This window comes from Panicum hallii, chromosome 9 (assembly GCF_002211085.1).
Source record: "Panicum hallii strain FIL2 chromosome 9, PHallii_v3.1, whole genome shotgun sequence".
In the NCBI taxonomy this organism is placed as follows: domain Eukaryota; kingdom Viridiplantae; phylum Streptophyta; class Magnoliopsida; order Poales; family Poaceae; genus Panicum; species Panicum hallii.
The window spans coordinates 59,382,886-59,398,584 of NC_038050.1; the positions used below are offsets into that span (position 1 = coordinate 59,382,886).

Here is a 15,699-nt window from a genome sequence, read left to right on the forward strand (position 1 = left end):
ACGGTGATGATCAGAGAGGCAAGAGAAAGCCGATTAGGAAGCAGCTTGCTCGCAGAGGCAGGGGGAGGGGATCCAGCAGCAGTGCAGCCCCTCGAGAGTCAGTTGACAGAGAGACTCACAGGCAGGATATGCATCAGGAGGAGTTGCAGCAGCAGATTGGGTACACCATCCCTACTGAAGGTGATCAAGGCACTCCTCTTCACCTTGCAAATGCTAACATTGGATACATGGTCTTAAGAACAGAAGAATTTAACCTCACAGCTCCAAAGAATGCAGCAAATCACCGTTTTGAAAGCTATTACAGAAAATTCAAGGAAGTGGCAGATGCTAGAGAGGTCAATACTTACACAAATCCAAAGAGTCTAGTTGTTGACCATAGATTTTGGGATGGGTTCCATTCCAACTTCTATGCTTCTGTCATCTTCGACTGTAAGAAGAGTAAGATTTGCAAGATGCACTATATTGACTGGGCAGCTATGAGAGATAAAAATGAACCCGAGTTCAATGCTGCAATTAACACTTGTGAGAAATATGAGTTGACTAACATCATGGGTTTCAGGTATAATTGGAATGTGGAAATCCTTGCTCAGTTTCATTCCACATACTTTTGGAACAGGGATTCAGATGAGATCCACTGGATGACTGATGGTAGACACTACCGTGTTAGCTTTACCACTTTCTGTCAGATTCTTGGTTTTGGGCAGATGCACAGGACTTACTCCAGGATTCACCAGGATAATCCTTTCAGGGTCAGTGACATTAGCCATTGTTGGAGAGACCCCAGCCAGGCAGATGGCAAGAGGAGTGGTCTGAAAAGCTACTATTATGTCATGAACAACCTTCTGAGGAACACCATTGATCCTAAGGATGGAGCAGCTTCAGATATTTGTGGTTTTGTGAGGAACTTGCTTGCTCGTTTTCCTGATGGTGAGAAATTCAATGTTGGTAGGTTCATTTGGGTGCAGCTAGCTTATGCTATGGATGATGCTAGGAGGAGTCTGCCCTATGCTCCCTATCTTATGTTCATGATTGAGAGGGTCTCTGGTTATATTTTTCCTAAGGATGGTTTCCACACCGTCTATAATATTGAGAAGACCCAGTCTTATGCAGCAGCCACAGAGACAGTTGGTGGCACCTCCAGGGGTCGTGAGGACATTCCCGAGAGTTCTCACTCTAGGTCTCGCTCTAGGAGCAGTGGTAGAGGACTGAGTAGCACTGTTAAGGCTTGGATGAGAGCTATCTTTGGACATTGCTCTTATGCTTCTCAGACAGCCTATGACACAAGGATGGAGCTCAGAGAGTCACTCCAAAGGACCAGAGAGCGTGCTGGGCTTGCACCATTTCCACCTGCTCCTGTCCCACCTCAGTTTGAGTTGCCTGATCTTTCTGGGACAGAGCAGAGCAGTGACTCAGGACAGCATTCCAGTGATGATGATGAGTGATTCCTCTATATTCTCTTCTCTTTTTGGTACTTGATGCCAAAGGGGGAGAAAATTAGAGGGTCAAACTTTTGATGTCGTGTCCCTGCTGCAGCTGCGTTTCATGTCAGATCCGATGAGAGCAGATGTTAGGTTGTGAGTTTGAGAGACGATCAAAACTCTATTTGTGTAATATTACTACCTATATAACTCTATTTGTATCGGATAAGGACATGCATGTGTTTGTGTACTGCAGCATACTTCATATTTATGCTAGAGTTATTATCTATCATACATGTCTTGCTGTGAAATTTTCATGTTGATCTGACTGATGCAAATGAGTGCGGCAGTGCTGCACTTCTGTTCAGCAGTGCTGCACCCCATTGCAACAGCCAGATTCTGTTATGCTCTGAACTGTCACATGCATCACGTAATTATTTTGACACAGTGTTCAGCACCCCACAGCAGGCATGGATGTAGGGGGAGGCCCCAAATCACATCTAAATATATGAACTTTGACCTTCATGTCAAAATTGGAATTCAAATCCAACTCATATATTTAGGGGGAGGCTCTTACATCCATTTCTCGAAAAATTCTCAGTTATAGTTTATATTTTTGTAAGCTCTAATTGGGTTGTCATCAATCACCAAAAAGGGGGAGATTGTAAGTGCAATCAAGCTCTTTGTGGGTTTTGGTGTTGATGACTACCTAATTAGGGAACTAATGAGATTCATCGAGATGATATGCAGGAAATTTAAAAAGAGGATGATGTACAGGTTGGAGGATCCCCCAAATTGATATGATGGCTATCTTGACTCATGAAGGCTTAATTTATTTTATATTTTGAATATTGAGTTTAAGGAAAGCCGTACTATAAAGAGGGATCCAAGAACTACTGTCCAACTGTTGAACCAAATGCTCAAATTCTGAAAACCACATCCTCATACTCAACCAAAACAGCCAGCAAAATTTCACATTCAGCAGAGTTGTTTTGATGGGTGCGGCAGTGCCGCGCCTTGGTGCGGCAGTGCTGCACTTAATGTACCGCTGGGACCAGAGGGGTATAAATTCCCCAACGGTTACAGACCTCTACACAGTGCTTCCCAACGTTCATATTCGCAGAAGACAGAACCAGAGCTCTTCTCTCTCTCCTCCATTGCTCCCAACTCTCCCCTCAAGCGGATCTCCACATCCCACCACCAAATCTTGAGGGAAAAGGCAGCAAACTTCGATTGGAGAGCAGATCTACTGTTTCCCCCACTCAAAAGAGCATTTGGTTCACGTTTGGCCGGCGGATCTAGGGTCTGTTACTCTTGGAGTTCGCTCCTAGCCGGCTAGTGGTCGCCCTCGAGCTTGCCCCTTCGTGTGGCAGCCTTGGGAGGTCTGTAACATTCTCTTGCAGCTAGTAAAATCACCCCTCATCTCAAGAGTTCACCCTCTTGACTTGAGAACGAGGAAGGGCCGACCTTTGTGGTGAAGCTCAAGCCTTTTGTGGCAGCCTCAACAACGTGGACTTAGGCCAGCCTTTGTGGCGACGCCGAACCACGGGATAAATCCTTGTCTCGCGTGCTGATTTAACTTTATTGCTAAATTACTTTCTTGTTCAAGGTTTGAGGCCGATCTATTTATCTACTGCGGTGTTCTCTGTTTTAGCTCTATATATGTGTTGCTGACACCTGCAGGAAACCTAGAAATTAACTCGATCTACTTTTGGTTCGGCAGTTTTTGAATTCTGTAATTTGTGTTCTGTTTGAGCACGGCAGTGCCACACTCGGCACGGCAGTGCCGCACTCTCCTCTAACAAGAATTTGGAGTTGAGTTTTTGCAGGCCTATTCACCCCCCCTCTAGGCCTCTTTACTGGTCCAGTGATCCTACACCGACGTATAGAAAACTTGAGGCGTCGGTTAAACCGGTGTTAAGGATTTTTCTGACTTTGTGTTTTCTGACTTGAGTCTTGAATGAAATCCAAATATTTCTTGAGATATAAGTTGAGAACCACTTATTTGAGCTTCTAGAAACCTGAGTGACCATTGTGTGCATCCATTTTCAAATGACCATGTCCATGCTCAAGTTACTAAGCCTAAACCCCTCTTAATAGTGCGATCACTACAAAACTATAAAACCTATACTAACCTAAGTGTCCTTCTCAACCTTATGACACTTAGGACTAGAAAGATCCTTAGTCTTGACATATTATTGAGTTGAATGCCGAGATCGCCTTTTGGAATAATGAAAATTAGGGGCCTCTTTTGACATATAACCAAATGAGCGATAATGATCTATAAATTTGCACAAACTCATTAGTCACAATAATGATTGTCATTAATCACCAAAACATACCTTGAGAGCCTAGATGCTTACAGTACCCTCAGCCTAATCAGTGAAGCTCCTCTTTAAAAGAGGGTATTATGGTCATAAAACAACACATCCCTAACCAAATCCACCCAATGCAAAACAAAGGAAAGGGTCAAAACCCTAACCCATACTCACCTCTAAACAATCCATTTCATATCCCTATCCATTCCCTTGTGCTTTCCATACGACACCATGTTGTTTCAAATTTTGCAAGATGAGTCTGCTCATTAAAGATAAAGAATTGTATATTGGGCCAGTAATCCATTTGGATCAGGTCCTCGACCTCTCATACTTTTTCACTCCGCAAATGGCTGAAAAGTGAGTTCATGCTTCACGGTACGCTCAGTTCATGTTATGACACTTTGATATAAACCAATTTGAACCGTAAAATTATAAATTGACTTCACATTTGTTGATACCTATTACTTCTTTATAGTACTTGCTCCCTTTCAAATTCCTTATCATTTTACCTTCATCCTAAATCAACTTGTCTAGCTTTAATTAAGTAAATAAAAAATACCAACATCTACAACATCAAATTAGTTCATTAAATCCACCATATAATATACAATATCCGTCCCAAATTATAGGTTATTTTGGTTTTTCTAGGTACCTAACTTTTTCTATACACCTTAATATACACTAGATATATCTTCATACCTAGTAAAAACTATTTATATATAAAAAACCAAAATGATCGATAATTTAAAACAGAGATGATATATTGTGAGGCCGCCCTCCATTCCCTATACCTATGTGCTTAGTTGCATTTTTTTTTATAGTTTACTACTTTACTATGCTCTACATTCAGAATCTATTAATATCATGACTGAGATATGGCACATAGTTGCTATGTCCTCATGCTTGCAATTAGTTAACTACTGATGCTTTGTAGAGATGGTGCAAAGCTTATATTTAGGATTTGGTTAACTACAGGTGCTTGTAGATACTACCAGATGGATTATGCCGTAATTTATTAGAATTTGCTGGTTTTAGGGGAGGGGAAGGAAAAGTTTAGTTGAATCATAAAGAAATGAGGTGGTAGTGGATCAACCCATTCCATTTCACAAATCAAACAAACAAGAAAGGAGTGAGTAAGTGATGGTCAACCACATTCCTTGTACCAAACACCCCCTTGATATGATAATCTACTTCTTCGCAGTGCACCCCTAAATGATTGGTGCGGCGGTTAGGCATGCTTAGATTAAAGCAGTGGATGTGTCGGGTTTGAAACTTGTTCCCCAACATCCTGAGTTAGTGGCAAAAATTCTCACTTAGCACCCTAAGGAAGACTTATAGATTGTTGTGGGAACTTGAAGGAAGTAGAAGCAAAACCTACCGAAATGAAGAAAAGGCTGGATAAAAAAGTGGTACTACAAGTCCTCTGCCCCACCCTATCAATCAGCTTTGTCCTTTTGATACATGAAGACCTGACCCAAAAACTCTGAGGAGCTTCACACTTTGTGGAGACGCATCTAACCAACGCTCGTGCCAATTCTAAGTTGAGTAGGGCATGAAAATGGAGTTTTCTAGCTAAGGCCAATGAATTTGTGTTGTGTTCCTATTCGTGAAGAGCAGCCACCACTGTCTCTGCACCACCATTGTTGCACCCTGTCTTCTCATTTGGTCTCCCTTTGGCTTAGGTCAAACTTCTATATCACCATATGTTGAATAGATCTTTTATTATTTATAGATCTACTTAGCATGTGTAAATCTGATTGCTATGTGCAAAATATCCTTATTTTGCCGATAGAATTTTATTATTCGGTTTTTACATAACCTTTGTTCTACTTTTATATGGAGAAATGGAGATAGCATTGAGCGACAGACTTGCAGTTGGCAAGAAGGATCGAGGGTTGCACCAGCAATAAATGATCTTGATTGGTACCATAATCTTGGCGCATGCAAAGGAAAAAGTGACATCATGATGCTTGCGTGCGTGTCAAGCTTTGGCGCGCACACACGCATCTACTATTTAGCCCAAAGCAGGATTTCTCACATTCTGGTAATTTCGTAAAGGTCTATAGTTTGAATGCAACATTGTCAATTACATACTTGGTCTTCATTAGATTGAATTGAACTTGTGTTTTATTTCAATATTATTTTAAGTTAGTTATATAACTTCTGTTTCATTTTAATGTTGTTTTAAGTTAGTTATATAACGTTGAAACCAACTTCAAGTTTTTAACTAATGTGGGCATGATTGTAGTTTCTTGTAAAATTGCTAAACTCTCTACTGGTTCTACAACTTTTAACACTTGTTGGTTGACAACAATTGCAGGCTTGCATGTTATGGGCCCTATGCCGTGGTTGAGCTTTGTTAAAAGAGATTAGATTTGTGTGGCTTAGTAGTTTTGAAAGATGTCAATGTAAACGTTCCACATGCTAAAAAAAAGCATATGTAGGTTAATCCTGGTTTAGCCTGGTACATACTGGAGCCTATATGTCCGAATTCAGGGTTAGCTGATGTTGCACATATTTTTTGAGCTTGGTGTTTCGAACTTGCATGTATTGAGTTACAAGACATTGTGTATTATAAATGCATACTTCCTCTCAGAGTACTATGTATTGAGTTCTATGCCACTAAAATATCTTAGGTTTGTAGTTTCATGGCTGCATCAATCTTTGTTGCTTTGTGAATGTCTTGTTTCTCATGTTTCTTACGTGAAGTCACTTCCGAAGAAAAATATCCTCCATCTTTTTTTGAGGGGGAGATATCCTCCATCTTTCTAGTGCGAATGGGAGCTACACATTTTCCCTCCTTTGTTATGAGTAGTAGTATTCGAATATAAATGAAAGACACAAATAAAAGTGGAATGTATCCATATATATATACATATACACACACACAAATATATATATATATATATATAGTGTTTTGTTATGCAGCTGGGTGCATTTTGTATAGAGAATGCACCTACCCTCTCACTTGCAACTGTGACGGTTCCAGTTGCAACCGGGTCGGTTTGATTTGCAACCAGCTCGTATCCAGTTGCAACCGGATCGGTCTGAGTTGCAACTGGTTCACTCGCAGTGGCAACTGGTTCGCGTCCAGTTGCATTTAGTCTATTCTCCCATTTGCAATCGGTGTAGTCTCTCAATTGCAAGTGTAGGGTGGGTGCATTTTGCACAGAGAATGCACTTTGTTGTATTTTAGAGGAAGGGGTGTCACGAAAGAACACCAGTGAAGAGACACAAAGGGAAAAAAATGAGGAAAATATATGTATATACCCTTAAAACTCCTTCAAAATCTAGTGGAAAAAATAAGAAGAAAATGATATGGCATATATGGTCATCCCCAATCACAAATCCATAAGTATTTAGAGAGCAATGCACATCTTTAATATCTCTAAACAACCCAATGCGGAGGAGGAAATATGACATGATATATCTTAAATATCGTCTTTAAAAAAACCTGAACCCTGTGGGGAAATAGAAGATATGCCATATTATTGTATTGATATGTGTCTCATTAAAAACTTTTATATCAGGAACCCCAAAGGAAAAGGTCACAAAACGAAAAGAGTACAATATGATACTTAATAAGTTATAATCACAAGGAGACTCCCCCTCGACCTTGCAAACTTAAAAAATTATTTTATACCAAATCTGAGAACACTTTTAAAGTGTAAAGTTTAGTAACTGCAAGTTTGATTTGCAAGATGATTATTTCCTTGAATGTATCATAATAAATGAGAATTAAAATATTTTGTAAGTAATAGTGTAATACAAGGAAAGTCGTTGGACCTTAATATACAGAAGTCATTACATATTGAACCCCCTCTCCCAAATGATAAAGTTTTATTTACTTAAAATCCTGACCATGGCTTCCAACATTACATCGTGATTCATGAATCCCGCGAGTCTTTGCTTTTCCACTATCACTTATTAACAAACTTGGCAAAGTAGCTCTCAGCAACCTGCTCTGAAGATAGCCCACACTTCATGGATATAAATCCTTCAACCACCCGTCGCTGGACATCATTTTTCTTCTAATCTCAAAGTCCTTTGGGAAGATACTGAAATACAAGAAGCAATTCTTCAAATGGTCAGGCAACTCACCATAACTAAAAGTAGTTGAACCATTATCTAACTCAGAGCTAAGAGAGTTATATAAGTTCTTCCATTCCTCCAAGCTTGTCACTGACGTCGTACTAGCCAAAATCCCTGCTACATAATTGATGGCAAGAGGCATACATGGACATTTTTTCAAAATATCTTATGAAAGTTCCTGCAAGTTTTGAGGTCAGTCGTCTACTTGACCAAATAATCTTTCAAAATTCTTTCACTTCTATGTGATCAAGGCTTCAATTTTATAACTACAATCATGTTTGGGATGTGAACAATAATTGGCCCCTTGCAGTAACTATTATTACACTACCGAAATGACCCCTTGATAAAAAGGGTTTAAAATTGTCCCAAACTAAATCAGACCAAATATCATCAAGAACAATAGGTACCTTTTGACACTCAAATATGAATGGACTCTGTGACCAACTCTTCTCATATCCCATACTTGAAAACCTTTGAATCGTCCATCCTGAAAAACTTTCTGAGTTGACATGCTCATTAGGACCATGAGGATTGAACTGCCCAGGGATTTGTCTCAACAGGCAATATTGCTGCCGGTTCAACATCGCTGACGTCGGCTAACAACAGTTGGGCTGTTTGGAACGAAGGAATATAAAACACATGAACGAGAAAAATGTAGGAGTAGAAAAGGAATGAGTGGGAAAAGAGAGGAATGAAAAAAGGCAGGAATTTTATACGAGCAAGTGTTTGGAATACAGGAATAAGAGAAGAGTATAAGAAATTTGAAAAGTGGATGCTAATATCATTTCTTTAGACTAATGGTGTCTCTTGCTTCTCACTTCTAAACAACTACCAAATGTCCCGTTTGATTGCTTAGTCCAACTAATAAGCATTAGAGCGTACATTGCAGTTTTCAAATAAATGCAGTTTTCAAATGCATTTGCATGGGATGAAAAGAAAATGATTCCTTAATTTTCTACTTTTTTTTTCTTTTTGGTAACAGTATGATGAGAACTTTACATAGAGCATAAGCAGGAGTTTGCTTCTCTCCGATCACAGGAAATTTTCCTTTAGCTTCGAGTGGATGTTTTATTTCCTCCAAAACGTATAGGCCTGTGAAAACTTTCCAAGGAAAGGATTTGCTCAATCCTTTGTTACGCCATAAACAATACTCAAAATAGGGGAATCCTGATTTCTCTCTTTTTTTTCTTTGAAATTACAGCAAGACAGAACCTTGAGCTGCCCATCCGCGCTAGCGGACACGTAGCAGCCAGCCAATTCAGCTCTGCCCACTGCCTCGGTGGTCGGGTCGACGGGACCACCCACAACGCCCGGTTGCTGCCATCGGTCCTCGTCACCCGCGCGCGGGGCGGCAGAGCCGAAGAAGAGGGGAAGCGACGAGGCCACCAGCAGGCGCGGCGAGGCAATCCGTCGTGCACGTTGAGGGCACCAGGGCGGGCGTGACATGCCCTTGGCCCGCTCGTGTCCGTCATGCAGGGCGGGGCGGCGGGCGCAGGCACGGAGCTGGTTGTCGTCCGTCCCCGTCTGCCCCTCCTCCCCGGCCTCCCCACGCATTGGATGGAGACGAAGACGACCATCCATACCACCGTATATTGTACGCGTGTGGCAGTTCGTATTCGTATGCATAGGAACCGCGTATGCCTAGGTGACGAACTGGCCCCGAGGCCCCGGCGGGCCCACCACCTTCCATGCGCCGCCACCCACACATCGGCCAACGCCGCCCCCTCGCCGGCGCACCCGCTCCCCCCCACCCGGCCACCCCGACCACAATCCCCCAATGAACCGCCAGCCCTGGCCCGGCCTCCGCGGCCTCAGTTGGTTTAGGCGGCCCGTCCCCAACTCCGCGCCCGGCGCCCTCACTGCCGCCGCCGACCACCGCCTGCCGGCCAATTGCACCCAGCGGCGGCCTTGCCGTCGCAATGCCTCGCCGCGCCGCCGTTTTCCAGCCTCCGTCGCTCTTCCCCGCACGCCTCAACTCCGCCGCACAACCACCGCCGGCCAACCCGCCGCCTTGCCTACCTCGGTTGCGCATTTCCGGGCTCCTATTGTTCGGGTTTCTGGCCCCGTTGGAAGATGCGCAAGGCTAGAGGACTGGAGCGGCAAGATCCAAGGAAGAGGACGGCCAGGTTATGGGAAACATATGCAGAGATGACAGAAACGGAGCGAGGGAAGCAAGAACCAAATGCCCCAAAACGTGGATGCAATGGCGGGCTTTTACATGGTGCTTTCTGGAAGAGGATTCCGGGGTGGTGTTTGCCGGAATAGTTGGTCCGATTGCGCTGCTGCTCGGCCACGGAGCAGTCGGCCATTGAAGGTGGCCACGCTGATGTGGCCATTGCTCAATTTACCTTTCTTCATTGCAGGTGTTTGTATTATCCTAGCTACTGCTCGCCATAAGGAACTGGCAAGACTGAGAAGGGTCTGGCAAATTGCATTCGAAGGTCAAGAAAAGATATATTCAAAATTTGCAGAAGGGCGGCTGTTGAGAAGTGCAAAGGCTTGCCATTGGCAACCAGGACACCAAATAAGGAAATGGTCAGAAGTCCTGGAAAATGAGCTTCGGGACATGGATTAATCATGCAGTGGGATTATGTGGGTGCTTAACATTAGTTTCCAGCGCATGTCTTTGTACTTTGAATGGTGTACTATTGCCCTGTCAACTGTCATTGAAGACGCTCATTGTCTTGTTGTTCCCTTAAGTAAACTCACTTGTAAAGATGAGGTAATTTCTCTGTGGAAGCCACTGTATCTTTCTCTCTCGGCATGTAGAAATGGTTAGTGCCATGATGGAAATCTTAATCTCAGTGACTTAGTTCAAGAAACTCGTGGCAATTTGTATGCTCTACTTGACCTTACCAATGAGCTTGTGCATACTGTTGTTGCATTAATTCCTTTTTTTCTTAGTTTGAAAGATCATGTATGTTAGGATGGCTCATGAGCCATTAAGATGTCTGCTTGCTATTGATTCTGTCAAACATATCTTTACACTCGTTTGTTTTAATCATCAGTTTTCATTATAGATACTCCACTAAGTTAATGCTATTCTAATTAGTATGGATACTTTTCAATCTAGGTGTACACAGATATATCTACACCTAAGCTTTGGATTGCAACTTGTGTTACAGAATTCTTAAAAATTATACATGCAGAACAACTGTGACGGCCCTCTTTTCATATAATAAGATGGTATCTCGCTTCCAGCAACATGGCTGTTTTGGTACTAAACATCTACATATTTTGATTATTTTCACTTCCATGCTTTTGTGCTTGCAGATACCATACTGTGAACGGCTCCCTTTTCCCTACAACAGAGTCCAAACGTACTCTCAGTGCTTTTGTGTAAGCACTCATTTACTAGATGTGCTCCATTGACAAGTTGCATGGTATGTCCCATTGCTCTTTAAATGGCATAATATTAGATTCTGTATGAAATGGCTAATGGCCTATTTTTCTAAGTATAATTTGCATTATAATCATATATCTGTGATCATAGCTAACAGTGTTTTTTGTTTAACCTCTATGGTTCATATACAAATTTTCGTTTGAATTGACTGGTCATACATTCAACCAGTCTTGCTCCTAAGTTCCTTTTTCTGTTCACTTCATTTTATGGGCCCTTCATTTTTACACTAAAAACAATGTACTAAAATGGGCCCATCTGTATATTGTGCTGCATATATTTTGTCTGACCAATTGTTTGTCGATCTCATCTGATAAGTGATTGGAAGTTTCTTATGGTTACTAACACTTATATTTCCTATATGCATGTATGTGTTTAATTTGCATGTCTCATGTACTAGCACATTGTGTCATGAATTTTTCCTTCTTTTTTTATTGGTACAAAAGTGAAATGAATTGCACTGGAATTGTATCAATACAGTTCATAGTGCCTGTGACTGCCATATTCCTTGTTAATTTATCAAGGAATGTGTTTTGTGCTCCATGAGAAAGCAAAGGTTACACATCAAACAGTACAGGGCACAACCAACAAAAGATAATGTAGCTAATAACAAATTCTTATCCTTGGAAGTATTATTCTAGAGAAAAGATATCCCTGTTGGTGAGAATAAAACTTCTTACTCCTTATGCTAGGAGTTTTGAATTAGATCTAACTGAAGCTGCATGAACTGATCAACTATGTCTTGCTATCAGCATGCAGAACATCAGCAATCGATATAAAACCAAAGAAATGACCATACATATATGAGAAATATGCAGCGATGCAATAACGTAACCTGATAATTGCATTACAGTAACTCACATCCTGCTAAGTGTTTCCACCTGTAGGCAATTTGTTACGTAGATCATCACCTAGCTTATGCTGCAAGATTTTCATCAGCTAAAAGTAGCATCTGCACTATAGATTCCATAGTTGGCCTTTTGTTCCTGTCTTCATCCAAGCATGAGACAGACAATCTGATCAGTGTCCTTACCTGCGTGTAGTTGAATTGTCCGTTCAGCCTGCAATCCACAACCTCGGCGATTGAAGAGGGTTCCTCTCTATCCAACATATCAGCAAGCGTTCCTACAAGCTTCCTGAGCACCCTATGCACCTCTTCATCGGCACCTACAGCCAGGTCGAGAACTCGTTTACCCAACAGTAGCTCAAGAAGCAAAACCCCATAGCTATACACGTCAACTTTGGCCGTGATCTTAAGGCTGCTGATCCACTCTGGAGCGATGTAGCCTATGGTTCCTCGCACTCGTGACACATTCTGATCGGTTCCACCTCTGTTCAACAGTTTCGCCAACCCAAAGTCGGCAATCTTGGGTTCTAGATTCTGATCCAAGAGTATGTTCTCCGGTTTCACGTCACAGTGTATTACCCACTCAAGACATTCATGGTGAAGATAAGCCAAACCCTTCGCTACACCTAACGCAATATTAAATCTCTGCCTCCACTCTAGCAGAATGTTGCCTTTGAATAGGATGTTAGCTAATGATCCATTCTCAATATACTCGGTGACCAACATCCTGTGTGAGCTTTCAGAGCAAAACCCCCATATCCTTACTAGATTCATATGATTAATCCTCCCAATTATGCTCAACTCTGCTTGAAACTCCTCCTCGCATTGCCTTACATTTTCCAGCATCTTAATAGCCACTCCTCGACTATCATCTAAGATTCCCTTGTAGACGATCCCTGAGCCTCCTCTTCCAAGCTCATCTTTGAAATTTCTGGTTGCCTTCACCAACTCTTTGTAGCTGTATCTTCTGAAGTTGCTAGCCATCACCTTGTACCCTTCCTCAACTGCCTGTATTTCTGACACTCCCAACTCTCTTCTCAAAACAAAGTACCATACAGACGCAATGAAGAAAACTTCAAGAACAAAAATTGCACCTGCAAACCCGTAGAAGTAGAGCCATTTTGCTTCCCCCTGACTGGTCTTGTGAATCTCCGGAAATGGTTCCACCGGCATTTTATTGCTCATCTGTCTACAATCAGGATGGTACTCTCTTGAAACAAGCAAATCAATTCGGGGAACAGAGATGCCTGAAATATTAACACTCATGGGGAGCTTGAGATACATTGTGCGATATGACTTGTCAGGCGGCGTGTATGCCTTCCCATTGAAAAGGGAAGACTTTGGATAGCATGACCCTGTTCCTTGCTGGTACAGAAAGCCTTTGCAGGTGCAATCGCTCCTACATATGTTCTTGCAAGCCTCCAAGGATACCTGGTCACGATGCAGCTGATCAGATCCCCAATAGTCAGTGCCTGGAAGTGGCACGAACTGGACAGGTTGCACTTGGTCAACAGTACAGTTAATGTCTACTTGAGGACTACAGCCTTGGCTCCAGTTCCCAGGGTTGCTCATCACATAACCTGGTGGGCAAAAGCATGTAGGTGCAGGCAAGTAGTGGCAGATCCCATTTGGACCACAGAAACCATGAATATTGCAGGGCTGAGACATTGCAATCCAGGAAACCGACCATCCCCCATTTGAACTGTTCAAGCTGTAGAGCCGGAGATTGCCATCAGGATCCAGAGTGAGCCTTCTTTTGATCCCAAGACCTTGATCAGAGGCAACAAGTGCTTGCTGGTTGGCGAAATCACTCGAAAAGAAATTTCCGATATCATCTAGACCCCCAAACCTTGTGTTGTTATACCGATTCCTGTTATTCTGATACTCCCCATTGTCAGGGTCTGGCCAATATATTTCATGAACTTCGGCATCGTCATATAAAAGGGACAATATCGAGGAGTCTGTGAAATGGAATATGTTGTGCCCTGGAACATGCAATCCTGTAGTGGAGACCAGCTTGGTAGCTGCAGTTATGCGCTGGGTGGGAAGCAGGGTATCTGTTGGTGAATCAAAGCTCTGCCACACAATGCTGCTGGAGTTCTTCATGACAAGGTTCCCAGTATCCAGGAGCTGGGCATACTGCACGCCTGCTGAGTTGTCGCCTTCGGCTTGCCATACCACCGCACCATCGTAGTCAGTGAGAACCAAGGCTCTGCCTTTCTTCAGAGTGACTGCCGCCCCCCTGGCGTGCACAGGGCGGCCGCGGTTCGCAGTCCAGACGACAGTCTTGCTCGAGTGGGTGTACCATATCGAGAAGGTGAAGGCGTTGGTGTAGATGCTGTAGAAGCCGCAGGTGAAAGTGCCATCCCGCGAGCGCAGGATGTCAGTCTGGTCCTTGTCGACGGAGAGCGAGGATCCCAGCAGTAGAGTGTCTCGAGGCGCAGCACTCGAGAGGAGGGGATGCAGTGATAATAGGAGTGGAAGGATGGTGAGGAATGTTGCCATGGCTGAAGTCTGAACAGATGGTAGGGCTGATGAGGGGGGCTGCTTCTCAAGCTCTCTTATGTCCAAGCTGCACTTCTCAATTCTCCTCTCATACGTTGTCCGTGGGCACGGAGGGTAGGCGTTCAGGATCACAGCCATATTCAAAGCTGTTCCTCATGTTTAATATGGCTGACTGGAGTAAATGAGGTACTTTGCCTTTATGCCAGCATTTGATTTATGCATTATCTTGCGTCCTAACCATTACTATATTGCTACCTAACTTGGTCTATCTTTTGTTAAATTAATCTGTGATTCGAACAGAAGGCAAGATTTCAAAGGGGAATGCACATGGCTTAGCTTCTGTTCCTAGTCAAATTTGGACACCTACTCATGGGGACTCTGACAGAGACTGATGTGAGTTTTCCAAACGGATTGGTTTCCATTTGCAGTCGTCGCAGTCTTGGTCAAGAAACAAATGGACACATTTTGATGGCATCTACCTCACGAGGCTACAAGTTGCTTAGCTCATGTGAAGGCGAGCGAACCATACCAAAATCGGCTGCCGCAGATGCAACGAACAGAGCCTAATAATTGAATAATGCAAGATGGCACGTGTGACGTGCCCTTTGCATCCTGCGCTCACAGAAGAACAAAATACGTTGACTGACGAAGGGAGTCTGCAAATTCATTTTTCGTGCGCGGGTCCCACAACTCGTTGTCTACGCTGGAGCCAGTGAACCATTTGCTTTTGTTCGGCTTCCGTGGATTCCAATTTCCAAAGGTCGAGCCAGGGACTGGAGCTGTCCAAGAGTCCAGGCATGGGTGCCACTTCTCTTTGTTTTCTTTTCTTTTTGCTCTAACGGAAGGGATTCGTTTGCAAATAACGAGCGCGGGGCTTGTTTTGAGATTTATGTGTCATGGCATGGCAGTGACTGGTCAGTTTTTGGTTACCACGAGTGTGGAAAAACATGCTGATGAGTTATTCTGTTCAATGCAATGGCCCATGGCGTCCGTATCAGTGACTAATTGCTAACTGCAATTTGCAGTAGATAAATTGATCTGATGTTGAGTTTTCCGTTGATGAAATATTTAGGATACAAGTTTGATAACAGCACGCACGGCACATCCATCTCCTACCCT

General features: G+C 43.0%; 1 protein-coding gene across 1 annotated transcript; it reads right to left on the reverse strand.

The window, feature by feature from the left end:
* Positions 1 to 11,790: 11,790 nt before the first annotated feature.
* On the reverse strand, positions 11,791 to 14,763 carry LOC112876564 (putative receptor protein kinase ZmPK1). Its single transcript, XM_025940695.1, has 2 exons — positions 13,170 to 14,763; positions 11,791 to 13,091 (listed from the first exon to the last, which is right to left on the reverse strand). Exons 1-2 carry the CDS (start codon positions 14,716 to 14,718, stop codon positions 12,145 to 12,147), a joined length of 2,496 nt encoding a protein of 831 aa, XP_025796480.1. The 5' UTR covers positions 14,719 to 14,763; the 3' UTR covers positions 11,791 to 12,144.
* Between the last annotated feature and the right edge of the window lie 936 nt (positions 14,764 to 15,699).